Source organism: Pteropus medius, unplaced genomic scaffold, assembly GCF_902729225.1.
Source record: "Pteropus medius unplaced genomic scaffold, Ma_sr-lr_union100, whole genome shotgun sequence".
In the NCBI taxonomy this organism is placed as follows: Eukaryota; Metazoa; Chordata; class Mammalia; order Chiroptera; family Pteropodidae; genus Pteropus; species Pteropus medius.
The window spans coordinates 5,804,059-5,825,917 of NW_024352784.1; the positions used below are offsets into that span (position 1 = coordinate 5,804,059).

Below are 21,859 nucleotides of genomic sequence, written 5' to 3' on the forward strand. Positions count from 1 at the left end.
ACACTAAGACTGAATTCCCCAACTGCTTTTTTCTACTTAACTTCCCAGATGGGATCCAGATTATACTTCTAAGCAGAAAACTGGAGGACTCCCTTTGGAAAAAAATAGTTCCTGCAATGATAGCTATTGGGACTGACATGTCCTCTACAGAAGGAGCTAGGCTTCTATCTACTCATTCTAAAAAATTCCCCAGCGTAAGGACTATCTGATCAACTTTTTAAAGTCTTATTTGAAAAGATGAACTGACAACTAAAGATTACTCGACATTAACGGAAAGCCTCTAATATATACATTTTTAAAGTCTAAAATGAAAAAAAAAACCCAGAAGTAACAGAAAATGAAGGATGAGACAAAATCATGATCATGATCATCATCATCATCATCATGCAATAACATAATCAGAATTAAGGGATAGAGTTTTCATATTGAAAAAGTTCATTAAGTGACCAACACAATCAATGAAAAAGGATCCAAATAAGGCTTATCACTGTGAAATTTCAGAAAAGTGGGGTTCAAGAATAAAACCCTAAAAACTTTCAGAAAAGAAACAGCTCACATACAAAGGATCAGGAATTGGAACGTTATCGGATTTCTCAATTGCCATATGCAAAACAAAATGACAGTGAAACAACACCTTAAGAAATTCAGAAGGAAAAATATTCTCAGCCTTGACTTCTATACCCAGGCAAGCTATCATTCAGATGTGAAGATGGAATAAAGGTATTTTTAAATATTCAAGATGTCAAAAAAGATACCTCCTATTCTCTTCCGAGAGAGCTATTATGTGGTCCACCAAGATGAGGCAGTAAATCAAGAAAGAAGTCGTGAGATCTAGGAAAAAAACAACTTCAACACAGAAAAGAAGTAAACAAAATGTCCAGGATGATGGTGAAGGAAATTTCTAGGAAGATAACAATGAGGCAGGCCTAGAGAGTAGCCAGTTCAGATTGGAGCAGAGAGAGGGATACTTCAGGAAATATATCTTCAAGGTGGGAAATGGACTTGATAGGTTATCTGGTATATTTAATCAAATTGAGAAAGATTTTAAGGTTTTGTCCTAGTTGGAGGAGGATCTAGTGACAGGTACACAGGTACTCAACAAGTAGTACTATCAACAAGATAGGTATTCAACAAGTGGGAAAAAAATGTCAATTAGCGCTTCAAGAAAAACAAGCAAAAACTGATGACCGGAGTGCTTTCTATGCCACTGTATTGGACACAATGAATTCCTCTAGGAGTCCACATTGGCTAGAGCAGTTTAGGCTTTTCTTTTAGTCACAATGGCATACGGCAAAGAAGAGAAATACTTCCTGCCATCAGTTCTTTTTATTTCTGGGGACACCTTTCCCAAAAGCCACATAGCAGGCTTTCTTTTACATATTATTAGCCAGGAGAGAATCAGTGTCATTCCTAAAACAATCAATGGGTAGGAGAAGAGAGAAATCTCCTTGATTGGCTTAGGAATATCGAGATCCTCTCTTTGGAGTATGGGTAGAGGTCCAAGCTGACAGAATGATACGGTTACTGTAAGAATGTGGATATACTCACCTTTATAAGCAAAGAAGTGGAAATATTTGGGTAGATAGCCAAGAGTGATAGCCACAAGCAGCATTAGAACAAACTTCTCAGAGAGAGGGAGCGATTCTTTTACAAATGAACAAATAGCCGAAGAGGTAGAATCAGAATAAGAGGAGAATTTTAGGGATTTCAAATTCTATTTGCATGTATCTAGACTCAGTTTTAAGAAATAGCGTGTTATATGGCTCAGCGGTAAACAGTATTTTAGTAGATATAATAAGGTAAACACTAAATATTGATTTAACAAAAAACATGAATATCTTAAGAGGATGAGGAGGAGAAGTATATTTGGGAGGACAGAGAGTTAAATCCTCATATCCCTTAATAGAAAGTAGGTAGTGTATGAGCGAAGGGATAAAATGTTTGTGTAAGAGAAGAGTAATATAGGAGAGTTAACTTCTCATTTTTAATAGTTGGAACATGGTAGATGATGTCTAAAAGTAGGAGGCAGAGAATAACACATTAATAATATAAGCATTTTAGAAATATGAAGGTAAAGAAGAAACAGCTACAAGTGGTTGTAACTGAAGAGCAAAGAGCTGTTGCTTTTTCATTGTAAGACTTAACAGTAGTTTAGACTTATTAAACAGTACATGTACTTTATTTTATTAAAAAGTGACATGGTAGAAAGAATATGGAGTTGTTATTGCGAGGTTCCAGCCTTGGCTTTGTCCCTTATTAGTTCTGTGACCTAGGCAGGACACTTGCTTTATCAAGTCTTAGTTTTTTCATTTGTGAAAGGAAAGAGGTTGGAAAAGATGATCTCCAGGATTTCTTTAAGCTATAATATCCTAAGATCCTATGATAAAAAAAAAATAATAGTAATAGTACTGTGCAGCAAATGAAGAGTTAAGACCTGGGTAGAGGCTTGAAATGCCCACATTTTCCTTTTTTTGGTTGAAATCAAACTTGCAGACAAATTTTCATTGTGGTCTCTGAAAAGAATTCAACACCCACCTTCCATTGTGGAGCCTCCGACAGCCAACTGACTATGTACTGGCTCAGGGACACATAGCTTAGTGTTATTTCAGTAAGGTTTTTTTTTTTCTATTTAATATTTTTCAGTATGAATCACAGGTGAAATTTCCATGCCATGTGTAAACAATTTCACTTTTTTATTGAAACAATGAATTCAGGAATGTCGTATTGGGATATCAGCCATTTTGCTTTTATCAGTGTATGGGAAAAATGCTTTTATATTAACACAAGAAATGATGTCATTCAATATAGAGTAGATCTTATAATTCAAGGTCAGCAAATCTCAGGAGGTGATTTAGGTCACCAAGCTAGCTTTGGGGGGGAAAAAAAGAGAATATTTTCCCTTTGTCTTCTCAAGTGTTTTTACCAATTTTCCTCTCACTTTGGGGTAGATGGTGGAATAGCATGGTTGTGAAAAGGAGGCTCTGGCTAATAATATCTTTGCCATTGAAACATATGGTCTTGGAGAATTTACTTCCCCTCTCTGGGCTTCAGTTTCCCCATCTGCAAAAGGAAAGGATCGGCTTAAATAATATTCAAGATGCCTCCTTACTTTATGTGAGTATTCGAGAGATCTGATTAGGTTTGGGGATTTTTCTTAAAAAGCTCATTGTAGTGAGAGTGAACTTCTCTGTTAAGTGTCACTCACTCATACTTAAGTGAAAAGTCAATTGAGTACTAGATAGAAACAAAAGAAAACTTTAATTTTTTTGTGTTGGTAGCGGTTTTTTTTTTAAGAGAGGAAAATATTTAAAAGTTTGACTTAGTCGCTTTTAAATTTAGGTGCTAGAAAAGTAAAACAGCAAATCCGGTGACCCTTCTTATTTGTACACCAGTATACAGTTTACAGAGTACCTTATTCATATATATTATATCATTTAAAAAACACATTTCTACAGGGCTATGTTATACACATGCTATGTATTTGATATTGTGAGTGTGAGCATGTGTACGACTATGCACATGTACCTACCTCAGATCTCTATTATGGTCAGTTAAAGAAGCAAATACTATCCAGAGACAGAGTGAGAGGAGGCAAAGAACAAACAGGTGAAAACCATTTAGCAAGTTACCCAAGGAACTTAGAAGGATACTGAATTTTAGAAAATCAGCCTCTAGCAGAAATCAGTAAAACTAAGAGCAGATCTAGTCCCCAGGCCATAATTTCCTTATACTCCCTCTACAGCTCTGTTCTCTGGTTCTGGACAAAGAAGGAAGTTAGAGATACAAGAAAAATATAGAGCACACCCCCTGTCAAAAGTGGCTTGCTATTTATTTGTTTAATAAACATTGACTGAGCACTAGCACTATGTGAGACACTGTTAGGAATCAGTAAATACAACATGACCCTTACCCTTGATTATACAAAGTGAAAGAAGGGCTGAATGTGCTTGGAGTATGGAATACTAACCTTCAGTATCTAAAAATCAAGTATTGGTTTTATGGTATATGTCCCTGGAATTGATGTTAGCAGATCCTACAGGTGTCTTTTAAATATCCAAATTCCACAGTTAGTCTTTCTTAGTCTTCTCCAACTTAGGAGGCAAGAAAGCAGAACATGAAGAGGCTGCCTTTGAATACCATCCCAAAAAGTGTGGTTTGATGACATTGGGATCATACATTCACATTTCCTCTATTAGAGTTCAAAAATAAAACAAAACAAAACAAACAAACAAAAAAAAAACGTTTAGTGGATCTTGTTTTTGAAGCACTGCCGAGCACTTGCCAGAATTTATTTTAATTCTACTTTTCTACCTTTACAGCTAAGATATCAACATGGACTTGGGACTCCAGACTTGAGGCAAACCCTTCCCAACCTGAAAAACTTTATGGAGCATGGACTACTGGTCAGGTGGTGAGTACCTTTATTTCTGCTACTCAGAAACTGTAATGTGAATAATAATCCTGAGAAACTTTCCTGACGTTCACATTGCTTCACAGCTCCCCTCTAGATTTTCTTTTAAGATATTGGAAGAAAAGGAAAAGCAGCCATCGTACTTTCGTAGGTCTAAACACCAGTCTGGCTAGTCTGACTAAGGAGAGTGAAGCACTCTCGAGAGGGGATAGGGTTTGAGGGGATATTGGCTGGGCAAGCAATCCTTGAGTACATCGCTAAGGCAGAAACCGAAGGGCAGCCAGTGTGATTTATAAAAGGGAAAAATGGAATCCCTAAGACTTTTTTAAAGAACAAGCGAAGGATATAACTATTGAATGAGCATGAGGATCAGTGGCTTTGAAAGTTAAAGGAAGAAAGCAGACAAGGCATAGGTCAAGTTGTCATGACCTAGTCTTGAGAACAGAAGGCATATACTACCAGAATGTTTCTTGTATTTAATGTCAATGCCTATTGTACCACGAGGGCAAGCTGCTGTTTAAAAGTACTTTGTCAGGATAGACATGACCCTTTTAAAAAGAGAAGAGGAGAGGGAAAGTGTGATGCAAAGAAAACATTAGATTGATTCACTTGACTTAAGTAAATAGAAAGCTGTTGGCTCTAGCCATGTAGTAATTCTTGAAGTTTGAATCCTTGAATGATGGGCAGTAACTTACAAAATCATGTGAATGGAAATCAAGCCTTCAGAAAGTTACGCTTCATCTTAAAAAACTAGAAAAGGAAGAACAAATGAAGCCTAAAGTCAGCAGGAGGAAAGAAATAATCAAAATTAGAGCAGAAATCAATGAAATTGAAAACAAACAAACAAACAAAAAACAATAGAAAGAATAAATGCAACAAAGAGCTGGTTTTCTGAAAAGGTTAATAAAATTGACAAACCCCTGGCTAGACTCACTAAAGAAAAAAAAAAAGGACACAAATAAACAAAATCAGGGATGAAAGAGGGGAAATTATGACAGACACCACAGAAATACAAAGGATCATATAAGAATACTATGAAAAAGTATATAACACCAAATTTAATAACCTAGAAGAAATGGACCAGTACTTAGAAAAATACAGCCTTCCTAGACTGAATCAAGAAGAACTGGAAAATCTAAATAGACCGATCTGCAGTATGGAAATTGAAACAATCATCAAAAAAACTACCAAAAAGTAAAAGTCCAGGACCAGATGGCTTCACCAGTGAATTCTACCAAACATTCAAAGAAGATTTAATACCTGTTCTCCTCAAACTCTTCCAGAAAGTTAGACAACTGGGAGCAGCATAGTTTCTTCTAAAGAACACTGGTTTTTGATCCCAGGCCTTTGTCTAACCTGCTGTGTGAACTTAAAGTCCAGCCTTTCTGAAACATAATTTCCTCATCCATAATCCCTGCCCTGCTCATCTCACTAGTTTGTGGTGAGATTGAAATGCGATGTTAGACAGAGAAACTATTTTTGGGGATGAAGGTACAAAATTGGTTTCATTTTCTTCTGTGCCATGTGGTTGGTCTTGAAGATAATAAGAAAACAACATATATGATTGACCTTTACTTTGACCTTTTTTTTATTCTTGTCTCATATGGTCTTCAAAATGCAAGTTCCAGATGTTTGATTTTAGATAGGACTCTTGTTAAACAAATACACAAATGTTTAAAGAAGTCTAGTCAGACTATCAAAATAATTATAAAAGCTTAGTGGTGATATGGACCTCTATGCCCTGAGGAATGAGGCATACAAATTGAGTTTTAATTAAAAAAATAAAGAAGATGAAGAAGGAAGAGGTGGACGAAGAGGAAGCAAGCAGACATTTATTTAGCATCATCTCTGCATAAAATCTGAAGGGTAACAAGAGATATGAGATTCAAGCCCTACCTTCAAGGGATTTGTGATCTAGATAGAAACAAGTAGATAATTCATGAAAAGTTTTATAACCGAAGTGGTAAATAACCTAAAAATAATTTTAAAAAGAGGCAACCTACAACACTACTTGATTAATCCCTAAATCCCAGTGTCATTTATTGAAGAGTCTGTCCTTTGTCTGCTGTTTGATAATGCCACCTCTTTCACTTACCAGGTTCACATAAATAGATGAATCTGTTTCCAGGCTCCCTGTTCCACTTCATTGTTTTGTCTATTCATAGGCTAGTCCCACATTTTTAATTGTTACAAGATGTAATTTCTTTAAGTCTTGTTGAGGTTTGAGGATGCCCAATAGATAGCTTCCCTCTTCTCCTTGACATTTGGAACAATTTGAGAGAGAAGATACAAGGGATAGACTAATAGAAATCAAAATGTCAGTTTTATTATTAATAAAGCCACTTGGACAATGTGGCTTTAGATCTATAACAAGAAAGTATTGCAAAGACCTTCTTTCTCAAAATTAAATTTACCTTCACAATCACAGTGCGAACTGGGGAACCCTAGGTTTTACCCACAGAGGCAAGCCCTTAACTACACTGCAAAGAGCAGTCACGTGACTCCTACAGGAACCCAGATGGGGCCAAGCCTAAAAATACTCAGGTTTTATTTTTCTCTCTAAATTCACCAATCAGAAAAGACGCTCCTCTTCTAAGAGCAAGTGAGTGAGAGAATGGAGAGAGGCCAAGAGTGCGACTCCTAAATCAGGTTCCTTCACAGCAAGGGAAAAGAAAAGTACCCAGACTTTCTTGGTATCTGGCAGGATGAAGTTCCTACTTATGGTTCTTTTACAAAATCCTTTCACTTTTCTTGACTTATGAATTATATTTGACTGATTTGACAGCTTTATGACATTGAGTCTTAACAATGAACATGGTATTTCCTTATATGTTTTCTTTGTTTTTTTAACATAGCTGAGTAAAGTTTTTAAATTCTCTTCTTAAAAGTCTTACAAATCTTTTTATTAAATACTTAGTCCTAGGTAGCTTACCATTTGGTTGCTGTTATAAATTTTTTATTACAACATCTAACTTTTTTGTGGCTATTATACATGAACACCACTGATTTTTGTATTTTGAGAGTGTATCCAGCAACATTGCTAACATTAAGTGTAATAGTTTGCCTTAGATTCTCTTGGATTTTCTGTGTATACACTCTTTGTGTGTGTGTGTGTGTGTGTGTGTGTGTGTGTGTGTGTGTGTGTGTGTGAGAATAATGATGTTGTTTCTTCCTTTCTGTTTTTACAACTTTTATTATTTTTTCTTGACTTATGTTTTATTATATCTTTGTCTTATTCCTGACTTTAAAGAGAATGCTTCTGACTTTTCACCATTAAATATTATATCTGTTGCAAGTTTAAATAGATATTCTATTTAGCAAAAGGAAGTTTCTTTCTATTCCCAGGTTACTAAGAGTTGTTTTTAATCATGAATGTGTGGATTTGAATTTTATCAAATGCTTTTTCTGCAGCTATTAAGATAATACTGTATTTGCTCTCCTTTACTGTATTAATGTGCTAATAAATATCAGTACATTTTCTAATGTTAAACCATCTTTTCTTCCTGGGATAAACTCTACTTAGTCATGATGTGTTATTTTCTCCTGAATTATTAGATTTGATTTGCTAATGTTCTAAGAGTATCTACATCTGTGAACAGAGATGAGACTAACCTGTAATTTTTCTTTCTCATATAATCCTTTTGTGATTTTGGTAACAAGGTTGTAACAGCCTCATAAAATAAACTGAGGACCTTTCCCTCCTTTTCTATTCTCTGGAATAGTTTATTTATGATAGGAATTATCAATATGTTGAAGGTCTAATAAAAGTTAGCACAAACCTAGTATTTTTTCTTTGTTGAGGGGTAAAGTATAGATTTTTAACTACTGATTTTATTGTTACAATATTTATAGGTCTATTTATGTTGTTTTTTCAGTTCCTCATTAACTCACTCCAGTGCGATTTCCATTTCTATCACTGTACTGAAATTCCTTTTTTCTAGGTAGGTACCTGTTGGACTCTCATGTTGCCAAACTCAAAGGTCACTTTTCTGTCCTTATTCTGTTCTGCATCTAAGTGGCATTTGGCCTTGCTGGCCATCCCCACCTTCTTGAAACATTCTTTCTTGGCTTCCACACTACTTCCCTCCTATGGATTTTCTCCTTTCAGCTGCTCTTTCTCCATCTGTTTTTCATATTCCTCCTTTACTTGATCATTAAATATAGAGTTCTCTGTGGTCCCATCTCAAGTTCTTTTCTCTTTTCTCTCTCTACTCTCTTCTCATATGAGCTCATCCATTCCCTTAGTTTTGAAAAACATCTATATGTTTATGGTTCTCAAAGTTATATTTTCAGTGTAAACCTCTCTTGCAGACTCTGTTTAGTCAAAGACCTATTTGACACCTCCCCTTGGAATATCACAGGCATCTCAGCCTCAGCATAGCTAACTGTCCTTCTATCAGTCTCTTCCTCTCTGCAAATGGACCTGTCTACCCAGTTGCTCAAATCGGGAGATCATCCTTGATTCCCTTCTTTTCTTCACTCTTACTAGATCCAATCTAATTCATCAGCAAACTCTGTCATCTTTACCCACAAAATATAGATCAAATCTGAACATTTCCTACCATCTCCACTACCTGCACCCCAGTCTAAGCCACCACCTTCTCTTACCCAGACACTGCATTAGTCTAATTTATCTCCCTGGTATCACTTTTTTCTCACTTTTGTTCATTCTCCACAGTAGCCAGAGCGACCTTTTAAAATGTTAGCTCCATCTTAGTCACTCCTGATCTTCAGTGGTAGAATAAAATCCAAGCTCTTTTTCATGGTCTCCTCCCTGGCCCCTGCTTCTTCTCCTGCATCTGACACTGCTCTCCCCCTACTCTCTGTACAGTCACAATGCTGGCCTCCTCTTAGTTACGTGAACAAGTTCTTTCCTGACTCAGGGTCATCACATTCATTGTTCAGTCTAGAATGTGCTCCCCCTCTTCCTTCTCTCCTACCATGGTCCTCACTCCAGCCCCTCATACAGAGGGAAGAATTTTAGAAAAGGCACAATAGCTGTATTGACAAAGAATAGACCACCTTGGTTAGAGTGCAAACTTACTTTAGGAACAGAAAGAATCTAGATTTTGTCGTACTTAGAGCTTATAGAATTTAGGAACCCTTTTCAAAAAAAAAAAAGAATACCAATCTGTAAATACAAAATTGGGTGGGGGGAGTAAGTATTTAAAATGAGAAACAAAATCACAGCAAATTAGCGGAACTTTAGAGATTGGATCCCTTTTTTTTTTTTTTTTTTTTGCACTCTTAGACAGTTTACCCAATATGCTTACATAGAAATCCTTCCTGATTGCAACCTGACTGCCCTTCCCTTCCTAGAACACTATAATCTCTAGCAACTCCCCTATCTAAGTTACCAAGAAATTAAATGACTTTCCAAGAATGATTGACCCTTGAACCTCTAACAATAAAACTAGAATCTAAGTCTCTGATGTAATGAACCCGTTAAGCCACAAATTCACACACTTATGTAGTACCCGCCTGTGCCAACTGTGCCAACCAGGCATATTGACACTGAATGGATAATATGGTACCACTTTATGGTGCTCTAATTTAAAGTGGGCTACTGAGGTAGATGCAAAGTACCACAAAAGTGAATGCTACATCGTGATTCCAAGTAAAGACCACTGCAGGAAGCCAGGCTGGAAGTTACAAATCTAAACAAAGTTAGAACAAGCCCTTTTAGCCTCTGAGGAAATCTGAGAATTTCCGAGAGCAGCCATGGGCTGAGGAGTTACCTCCCAGGCCTGTGCTCCTTAGGGCAGAGGGTAAAACAACTCATGCTCCTAAGGGAGCCTCTTACATCTTTTGTAAAAGAAAACACTGCCATTTTTGGTGTGGTTGTTACCATTCACAGACTGGTCCCTGTGGAAGCAGATTGCTGCATGTTCTTTTGGTATCGAGGATTTCAAATTGGCTGAGGATCAGTGCAGTCACTGAATTCCTCCTTATGGTAAGCTTCAAAGTTATGTGACAGTTTGTTTTGGTTTTTAAAGAAAAGACAATATGATTAAAATTCCTTTAATGAAGTGATTTTTTTCTTTCATGTTACAGAATTCAAAAGCATCTACCTGATTAATCCTACAACTAATCCCTCTTCCTCATGAACACAGTTAGGCGGGGCACAGTCCTCAGTGCTTCATGCCAGCTCTCCAAAAGAAGTCCCCGTTTTCTCATACTAAGATTGCTAACCCCGTTGTAACCGCCAAGGAACACAATTTGTAAAAGCAGAATTTCAGCCCAGAGATTGTATTCTTGGATATTTTGGTTAAAAGCCACTGGCATGCCTCTTAAACATCCCATTTTTCTTTCTTCGACTACTAAGTACAAGTGGTCCAATATTCAAATTGACATGCACATGCACAGCTGATGCTATTGCTTAGTTATGGTCAAGGAAGAATGTATACACAAGCTGCTGCTTGATGGCTGCCAGTAAGATGATAAGTGTAGAACTAAGTTAAAGAGATTCTGTGCTGTGGTTGCTGTGAACAGGCCATGTGATGGGGCCCTGGCATCCAGGTCTGGGGACAATGCCTCAATTATATCTCTCCACTGCTCTCTCACCCTGTCTCAACAGATGTACCACACTCATTTCCGACCTCACTGCTTTTCTCAGACAAGCTCCCAAAACCTTGAATAGCCTGCCCTTGCCTCTGCCACATCCAGATGTTCTCTCACTTCAAGATCCAGCTCATGTCCTACCTCACGTATTCACTCATTCAACAGGCACAGTGACAAATACAGAGATAAATATGTATTTCCTTAGTAGCTTAGGTTCACTTCTCTCACCTGGTCTTACCCACTCGGCTTTTGAGCAGCTTGAGGCTGGGTACTATGTCTTACTCATCCTGGGGTCCCATCCCTGGCATTAGAGAAGGAGGAATATGCTCCTTGAACTCGCATTCAAGGAGCTTATAATCTAATTGAGGCAACAAAATAGGAACAAACTATGTAATAGAAGACAGAAAGTATGAAGAACTATAAGAAAGGTAGGCGAGTTATTTAGAACATTCAGAGGAATGTTCTAAATAATGTCCTGGTGCGAGTGGTGTGGGTGAGAATTGGATAAGCCTTTACTATGGAGATAGCATTTGAGTGGACCTGGAGCACAAGAAAGATTTGGACATGTGAAGATTGGGCTGTAGGACAATGTGTGTAAAGGAAACAGTTGCCCAGTCGTAAGGAGTATATTAAGACTATGGGTTTGAATGCCAACTCTACCACTTACTATCTCTGTGACCTTAGGCAAGTTTAAGCTGTCAGTTTAAATTCATGTATAAAATGAGATAATAGTGCCAACCTAATATAGAGTTTAATCATAAATATTAAATATGTAAATACATAGCATACTGCTGGCACATAGTAGTACTCAATACACTATTGAGTACTATAGTACATAATATAGCTATTATGATTATGTAATGGATAAATGAATCATAGTTATCCGTTCTAAGAATTAAATCCATTCTTTGTTATATAGGTATTTCGTTTTTTTTCTTTAAAATCTAGTCATCTCCTTACACGTGGATACAGACTATGGTTCTTGGTTACATTTTTAAATAATGGCTCATGCCATTTAATAGTACTAAATATTCACCATCTCCCTCTCACTTTCCCCACATCTTTTTAAAATGCTTCTGCAGCCTGAGAGATAAGTACCCTATGAATCTGTTTGCCTTTTTTGGGTACCTACCTTCTTAGGTAACTCTCACCTGTAGTTAAAAATGATAATAATAAAAGTCTCTTATTTGCAAAATTTTCCATGTTTTTATTTAAGCTTTGCAACAACTCTGTGAGGGAGGCAGGGCAAAGACAATGATCACTATTTACATATCAGAAAACCGAGACTTAGAAATGTGGGGTGACTTGTCAAGATCACATAATAATAAGTGAAGGAACTGGGACCAGAAACCACATTATCTGACTCCTAGTCCCATCTTTTTGTTACATACCTTGCTACCTACCCCTTATTAGTAAGAGATCATTCAACATCTGTTGCCTTCGACAGGGAAATCGAAGTCAGATCCAGAGTACTAGAAAATACACTGCAAAATCAAGGCAGCAATTCTGGTGAAAACATTCCTGATTGCGTATCCTACCCCATTTACCTCAGAGAGGTAGGAAACTAAGAGTCAGAAACTGTGTGAAGAATTTAAGAAATTTAAGACCAAAAGAAATAAAATGGTTATGTTTCAAACTCCATTTGTTAAGAAACAGGAAAACTAAAGGAAGCACATGGGTGGGCCTAAAACATATGTTTGCTCTCGTGTTTGTCTTCTGTTCATTTCAGGTTTTTGTTTTTGTTTTTGTTTTTTTTCAGAATAAGACAATAAAAACAGGATTTCAAAGCCATCTGTCCTGTTTTATACATGGAGATTTTTTATTCTAAGCTTAATTTTTCCTAACTATAAAGCTTAAACTGTCTAACAGCAGGGGAGTGTGTTACAGCAGATGGAGCACTGGATCAGGGAATCTGAAAGTGTAGACTCCAACCTCAGCTCTGTCATTTACGTTTCATAAATCATTTTGAGCGTCTGTTTTTTAAATGGAGTTAATAGCACCAGCCCTATTTCCCGAGCATCGTCGTATGAAGCAAATGAGATTATGTCTGTCCAGGTGGTTTATAAACTAAAAAAGACAATACAAAGTATTATTTAGTATTATTTATTAATTTAACAATTCATTAAGTGTCTCCTCTGCATATAGCACTATTCAAGGGATGAAGGAAGATTCAAAAGTGTAAGATTTGCCCTGCCTTTGCCTAATTGACAGTTGTTTAGGTTACAATCTAAATGAGTAGATAAGGCAAATTAAATATTTTGAAGGACGCAAGTTGCAAAAAGATTCCTATGCATTGTTCACTCTTGCTGTCATGTGGGACTTAGACCCTGAGACCCACCTTCAGTGGACAGTCTGTTACAGTGATGGAGAACAATTTTGGACTGACTTATTTAATGATTTAGGACGAAGGGTGCCATTTTTATAGAGACTGCATCAATTTCAGTGAGCTTGGTGAGAACAGAACACTTAAGGAGAAGTATCCTTGGCTGTTCTGCAGCTTCCTGGAATATACCCGCAGATTCCATCTAGCATTTGTTTATAATGAGATGACTTTGGGAGAAGCAACTCGTGGCTTTATGTAGGGTCATCTAACTTAAAATCTCTAGGTAGTGCTTCTGCTGACCTAGTCTTCATTCCTTTTTATAAATAGGATCAAACTCAAAAGGTTTTTTAAATAAAGAAGTAAGTTAGTAGGAGCTTTGGCACATTTTAAGAAAATGTGGGGTTTTTTTCCCCCCAGTAAACTGAGGATGATGAAAATCTAGAGCAAGTGAGCCAGTCTACAGAGGCTAACTATCCAATAGTTTTGCTTTTAAGCCAAACCATTCACCTTTGACAATGAGGCAGTATATAGCATTAACATTTTTTTAAAGCCTCACTTTTTTAAAAAGCAAATCTATCCTCTTTCCTTCTCTCTCATATGTTTATGCTGAATTCAGAACTAATTTCTGGCAGGTGACCGCTGAGGGACTTAAAAAACTTGTTGTCTAGCTGATGTTGGTTTTTAAATTTAGATCAAATGACACTGTCTTTGAAGTCTCAAGAGTACTACTTTAGGTAGCTGTATCAGATAGGATTGCTTTTCAGAGTACTTCTTGCAGACTGGAATCCTTAATAGGAGAGTGAAGCCTGGTCAAAAATAAATGAAAAAGAAAGTTTTATTGGAGTTATTTATTCTAAGATAGTTATTTTAGAAGGAACCTTGACAAGTCATCTCACTGCCTCTAGACAGGAACACACAAGGCATATGGGTATCTGTAGTATTTTAAAAGACCTTGGGGGACTAGGCTTCTTCCATAACTCATTTCAGAGTTTAAACACCCTCACTTCAGGAAATTCTTCCCTAAATTTAACTTACAGGCCCCCTCCTGCGGTTAACACCCACTTCCGCTTTTTTTCTGTTTTAGTCAGGATGAAGAACAGCTGGCCAACATTCTTTGTATGCTAACCCTCCATCAGTGACAGAAAGCCATTGGGGTATCCCTAGGCTTCTTTTCTCAACTTCCAGTAACCAAGTCAACTTCCAGTAACCAAATTGAGATCTTTTTCTCTTTGTTTTTACTTGTGTCTTTCTTATTTCTATTTCATTCCTTTGGATTATAAAATAATATATGTCCAATGAACAAAATCTGAAAGAGGTAAAGGTATGCATAAGAGAGGGAAACCATAATCCAGGGACAAAAAACACTGTTAAGTTAGTTTTCTGTGTGTTTCTTACATAGTCGAGATCATATCATCTATTCCAGTGCTGTCCAATAGAAGTATAATCTGAGCCACATATGTAAATATAAATTTTCTGGCAGCCACACTGAAAAAAAGTAAAAAAGAATAAGTAAATTAATTTTAATAACTTTTTAACTTAATCTCAATAAAATCCAGTAAAAGAATAAATCGTCAGCATGTTATCAATACTTTACTGTTTGTATTAAAAAATAAAATACTTTATTTTCCTGTTTTTATACTACGCTTTCTAAATCCAGGGTCTGTTTTACACGTACAGCACATGTCAAATGCGCATTGCAGATACTCAGTAACCCATAACTAGTGACTGCAGTGGGAGACAGCACAGTTCTTGAAGTTGTTATAATGCTTTTTTGTATGTCACATCCTAAGACTTTTACCAATGCCATTAAAATATTAGCATCATTTTTAATGGCTGCATAATATTTCTTCATTTAGATTTACCATGTCTTTAGATAGTTTTGCTTTCACATTATAAATAACCCTGTAATATTCTTATTTTGCTTTTTTTAACATTAACTGAACGTTTCTTAACACATTGCCAAAAGAAAAAAAAAACATAAATTATTCCCTTTGAGTACAACTAATCAAATCCATTTATTCATAAAACAAATATATTTACTTAGTATCTACTATGTGCTCTGTACTATATTAAATTAGAAAGTGAAGGAGTGGATTGCAAGAAATAGAAGACCAGTCCCTCCCGTACAGTGTTTACAAGACTTAGCTCCACAATTGGACTGCACACATATTGTATTTTATTCCCCCTTAAATATCCTTCCCTTCATTTCTTATTCTGTACTCCTACACAGACACACAATATGGTTAATTCCCTCTTATCTTTCAAGGCACCAATTAAATATAGCCTCCTCTGATGAGTCCTCCAAAAGGTTACTGTTTTCCTTCTCCATTATAATATGCATTTGTATACAATATCCATATAAAATGGATATTGTATACAAAGCACCATGGTGTTCTAGTTATTGATCAACTCTCTGTCTTCTCTACTACTAGAGTGGGTACTCTTTAATAGTAGAAACATTATTTTATAGACCTCTTTATTCCCATAGCCTAGCAGACTGCCAGACAGTGAATGTGGATTTCAATAATGTCTACTGGAATATGTATAGAAATACAAGTGATTATATTAAGCATCGGTTGGATGGTATCATTACAAGTACTACATCTGTTCAGAGTTCAAAAAGGTCACTTTAGATTGGCATGGTTAAAGAAGACTTAATGAAGGAGGTAGGACTTGGGACTGGCTTTGGAGATGGGCATACTTAAATGAATGGAAGGAGGGAATTAACAGAAAAGCCACTTATATAATCTGTACTAAAAAGTCAGTGTTTTTAGGAGGGATTCTTAAGCATGTGCTAAGTATCAGCAGATAAGCATCTTTCTAGATCTAAAGCACTATATTAAGTTTCAATAAAGCTGTAGGGACATGGTCTTTGTCCATCAAAAGCTGACAGGGGTTTGCAGCATTAGAAATGACCACTGGCTGCTTCAGTATGACCTTTGAGTTTAAGCTCAATTTAGATATCACTTCCTGTGTAATATCTAACCTTAGAGTTGTTAAAGATCATTTTATATGATACTTGTTCAACGATTCTTCTGCTAGTGGATAGTAATGTTTAATACTAAGTAATGTCATTATAGCTAAATCAAGTGACTGTTAACTGCAAACCAGGTACTCTTTCAGAGCATTTTGAATGTTATTATTTAATTAACTCATTTAATCCTTACAACAACCCTTTATCCTGTCATCTCACAAATGAGGAAACTGAGGCACAATGTTAAAAATAACTTAAAGGTGACACAGCCATCAAGTGGAGGAGCTAAGATTTGAGCCCGGGTAGAACAGTTTTAGGGCCTCTACTTTAACTGTTACTCAGTACAGCCTCCCTTGTAACCATGTTAAGATTAAAATGTTAACACAGGGGATCATTTAGCATCTTGTGGTTCCAGAAAAGGAATCCTTTTGTTACAACCTTCTCCTCATTTTCTTCATTCCTCTCTGACTACTCCATCTCATCTCATTTGTGGACTCTTCTTTTACCTCATCATAAAAACTGGAGCCCCTCGAGGCTCAGTACTAGTCCCTCTTTTCTCTCATTTTATTCTTCATGCCGAGGTGACAACCATCATTTTAATTACCACCCACATTGAAATGAAGCACAAGTGTAAATTTTCAGCACAGATCTCTGTTCCAGTTGCCTTCTGGATGTTTTCGCAATGCATTCTGTGTGCTCACGTTTGTTTGGTCCTGTCTTCTAACCACCATAAACCTTTCAGTGCTGTTTTCAGCAAAGGAAATCTCCATTCATTCTTTTACATTGGCCAGGAAACCAAACATAATCCTTGGCTCCTCTTTTCCCTTTTCCCCCTATATCCAACCTTAGTGACTCCTACCGATTCCCCTAATATGTCTATTTGTCTCTATCTAGACATTTCCATTCTGGCCCAAGCCTCCATCATCTCTCACCTCAACTACTGAACAGCCTATGGTTCCCCAGCATCCGCTCAGGACCCCTCCATTCTCTTCTCTAACATCAGCCAGAGTGTACCTTCCAAAAAAAAAAAATCAATTAATCAGTTGATTAATCTCTCTTTTCCCCCGGGCCCCCGGCCCACACTTAGCCTAAAACACCTAATGACTTAGATAAGGAGAAAAACTCTAAACATGGCCTTTGAGCTTCTGCATGGTCTAGACCTTGTCTTCCTCTCTAGCTTTGTTTTCTACCATGCTCCTCTTCACTTGATGACCTTTCAGGTCCTCACACGTTGTTCTCTCTCATGACATAGGGTCTTGGCATATGCTATTCCTTTTGCTTGGAAGATGCTCTCACCCACTAATCCATTCTCACCTGGTGAAGAATTCTACTAGCCCTTCGAATCTTGGCCTTTTCTGGGTCAGTCTTGTTATAAGCTCTCAGCCCTGTTACAAGCTCTCAGCCCATGTTCTCTCCACATAGCATGTGTCAGAGGTTGTCATTTTATGTTTCTGTCTGTAATTTTGTGACAAATGTCTGTCCTCTCCCACTGCAGTGCAAGCTCCACAAAAGCAGGAACTATGGCTTTTTTTTCTCAATCATTATTGTATCCCCAGAGTCTAGTGCACATTGCCATGTGCATAGTAGACACTCATATATCCAAATAAAGAAGAAATCATTTAATTTGTTACTATATTCTGTTAATACGCATGCAGTCTTACACTGCACTTCTTTTAGTGGTTCAGGGAATTACATAAGATAAGGTTCCTAAGATGTCCCTATACTCCCACAGTCCCTTACTAAGCAGTGATTAAATGATGGCTAACTGTAACTCATGCACTTCTGAAGGCCTCCAGCATCTCTGAAATGGTGGCAGAGCTATCCATTTTTCTTTTAAAATAACAAATAACTAAAGCCCCATGGTTTGATTCATGTCAGAGCTTATTAGAAACATGGTGGTAGTTCAGCTTCAGCAGTGTCTTTCACAGACTTAATTTCACAGATTCTGCCTCTGGAGTCTAAGCTTCCGTTAGCTCTGTTTGCAAGTCAACTTTTTAAATTCTGAAAGCATTCTCTGACTGAGGTTTTAATTTCCCCATTGAGTTCTTTTGGGGGCTGGGCTGTGTGAGATTGCTATTCCTCTGCTTTCCCTGGTAAAGGCAGAGTTTTGTTTTGTTTTTCTAGTTTTTAACATAAACACTTTATTACTTCCATGTCTTAGGTGCTAACCAGACACTCCAAGGGGTCTCCAGGTGTCTTCCCTGGCATCTGTTTCTGTTTCTGCAGTGTTTGTTACCTGACTGTGATAGTCAGCAGATTAATTTGGATAATTTCTTAAAGCGAAAGCCTATGGGTGAAGTGGTTGACTTGACTCCTTCTGAGACCTCTCTTTGTCTCCCTGGAGGATCATTCTTTATTCTCTGATCTTAGTCTCTTGAGACCAAGCAGGCCTCCAGATGAGCCTCCTTGCTGTGGGCCCGCAGCTTCTGTCCACTGGCTTGCGCTGGGGCCCTTCTGTCTAAGCTGATCGAAATGCTAAATCTTGATTGTCTGGATGCTCAGCGCCCTGGAGGCCTGCCTGATGGCCAGGCCCTCACATCACCTAGCCTGGGGAAATGGATTTCTTTAGCTTGCTTGTTTTATCTTTTGCTTGTGAAACTTTGTCTTTCAGAAATTCATCAGTATTTAATTTAAATAAAATCTAAAGGCTCCCTTGTTCACTTATACCTTTTTAAACTCTCTGTTTTTATTTAGTCAGACTTTGGCAGGAAACCTTTCAAGCTGAGCCCAGGGGAAAAGTGACCATTGGCACAGATTTCAGTCTATGCTTTTGGCCTAAGATTGTTTCTATTTTTATTTTGTTTCTTATTTTTGTTAACATCCAGGGCAAAGAGTAAGCACTTTCACTTATCTAGTAATGGTGAGAGGTCTTTAGATTGCTTGCCTGTGGCGGGGAGACCGCATGCTTAAAACTATTAACCCCCGGCTCCCTCCTGGGAGATAAGAGCTAGCTGTTAAATTTGGCTTTCCCCGAAAGGAGGCTCTGTGCTTCTACTTGATCTGAGAGAGAGAGAGGAGAAAGATAAATCCCAATCTTTGCTGGATCTTGAAAAAGGATAGTAGTCTAATTTATGGAGTTTGTTTTTTGAAAAAACTAACTTTATGTCATAATTTCTTAGCTGCCAAAAGACGTAATTCTACCTCAGCTTCGCCTTGGCAACCTGCTTTTGGCACTCCCTGCAGCCCTGTCTTTGCTCTGCATTATTTAAGCAGTAATCTTTAAGAAGGTGAGAAACTATTATTGCTTTTTAGCACAGTTGACATGATATTGGCGCAGAGTAGTACCTAGAGCTTCAAACATTTCTAATGGCCGTAAACCAACTTAAACACCTCCATGTAGAGGCCTCACTGCCATGAGGTCATTGCTTGCTGCAAGGGAGAGAGAGAAGAAGATCAAATGTTGTTTAAAGTTGTTTTTTTTTTTTCTTTTTAAGTATTCTTATTCCACCGAGTTGTAGCTGTAGATTTTGGCCAGCATCCAGACAATCAAGATTTAGCATTTTGACCAGCTGTGATCTAGTAATGTTCCTCAGAGGAAACATTTTGTAGGAGGGAAAGACACATATTTGAGACTGTGAATTGTACTCTTTCCTAATACTTTACAGTGTGAGTCCTGGTTGTAGACAGATAAAACAATCACAAGTGACTTTGAAAGAGAAAAGGAAAAAAATCTTTTCACATAACTAAAAATTTATCCCAGCTTCAGGAACTTTCTTGATGTGGTAAATCTTTATTTTTCCTTTATTTCGTTTTCCTCTGAGTCTCCATATTTATATCATTTTGTGGCAAAATGTATTTCTGTTCATAATTAATGCTTAAAATGCATCCATATTCCTTTAACAGCCTAGCAAGTCCTAGAAAGTCAAAAAACCCACATGGACTTAATATAATCAAGAATTGAAGAGAAGGAAAAGATACCAAGCTACCTGACCTAAAAATTATTGTGATTCTCACTCCTCCTTCAAACATAAGTAGATCAAATGTAGGTGTTTTGGTGGCAAGTCCTAGGGGTTGGGGGAGAGAAGGGAACAAACATTTATTTAGTTGAACTGCCTTGGTTAAATCACAGTTAATTGCCTTGCGACCCTGGGCAGGTTACCTACCTCTGTGCCTCAGTTTCTGTAAAATGAAGATGATGTTCATAATACTTCATAGAGATGTGAGGATTAACTGAGACTATGTATAAAACTGTTAACAGAGTACTTACTCCACAGCACATCATAAATATTAGTTGCTTTTGTTTTATTATTAATAATTTATGAAGTACCTACTAACTGTACTAAGAATTCTATTTGTATGCCTCATTTAATTCTTACTACAACTGTTAGATGGATATACCCATTTTCAGAAGAGGAAACAGGTTCAGAGCAATGAGATGCTTCCCCTGTCTCCCATATTTTATAATGGTGAGCTAGCTGCAGGTGGAGGTCTAGAATGTCATATGTGGGAGATGTGGAAATGGGAACACATTTGAGCCAGTGCTTTCTTACCTTGTTCTCTCTCTCCCAGTCTTTTTTCTGTAAAAGGAGGCTATAGCTTCCAACAATAAAACCAACAGAAAGAGGAAAAGAAGGGGGAAGTGGTGGGGGCAAGGATTGTGGAGTGGAGTAAACTGTGTTCTACCGTCTCCAGGTTGGCCTCATGGCAAGGTATTTGTCTAATAGTTATAAAAGTTCTGAACATGGTTCTCCTTGTTTAGGTTGGAAAAATAGAGAAATTCTCCCTCTTATAAAAACTCTCTCCCCCTGAAGCTAAATTCATACAGAAAAAAATGATACATCAGGGGTTTGGGGACAACTGGAATGTACCACAAAGGATTCTGGGAAGTTCTTATAGTCCCTAAGCATTTGGTAGATCATGTAAATAGAGGCAGTTTCAGCATTTCTATTTTATCCAAAGCCCTCTCCACCCCATGTCCTTAAGAAAAAAAGAAGAAAACACTGGAATTGAAGTTTCACATTGGGCAGAATAAATCTTTTGATTTAGTATTTTTTCTCCAAAACTCTTACACTGGCCTTAATTCTTTATCTCCTTCTTGAAGCCAGCTCCCTGATGTGCAGAAGTGGAGATGGGGGTGGATGGGAAGAGTTCTAGTTGTTCTTGCTTTAAACAGTATTCCATATGGGAGAAACAGTAGAAGGAAGGCGATGTAGATTCTGGTCTTTCCTCTGCTACCTGTTACCCCTTATCCCTGTCTAAGACATAGATGTCTTTGAGCCTCACTTACCCTTCTGTGAAATAAGGACAATACTTTTGGAATCCGAAGCCCATGGAAGCTAATAATAATGACAGCAACCACAATTGTAGCCACTGCTGCCATCAGGATATATGCCAGGCATCCTGCCAAGGATTCGAAGTACATTATTTTATTTACTTCTTACCATAGTCTAATAATCTCTTTTACAAAGGAGAAAACTGGAGCACAGAGAAGGTAAATGACTGCCTGCAGTCATATAACCAGTAAGTGGTGAGTTCAACCTTAAGTCATAACTCCAAATGTGGTCGTAGTGGTGACAGAGCTAGGAGTAGAATTCAGGTCTTTTAACATCATTTCTCATCACTACCACTATCTCCAGATATAGCTGAAGGG

The 21,859-nt window shown here is 37.4% G+C and overlaps 1 protein-coding gene across 2 annotated transcripts in view; it reads left to right on the plus strand.

The window, feature by feature from the left end:
• UVRAG (UV radiation resistance associated) overlaps window positions 1-21,859 on the plus strand; it is a 254,987-nt gene that overhangs the window by 226,118 nt on the left and 7,010 nt on the right. For both annotated transcript variants that reach the window (XM_039848085.1, XM_039848086.1), the window contains one exon: window positions 4,320-4,411. In XM_039848085.1, coding sequence (XP_039704019.1) covers window positions 4,320-4,411 — 92 coding nt within the window. The remainder of the gene's footprint in view (window positions 1-4,319; window positions 4,412-21,859) is intronic.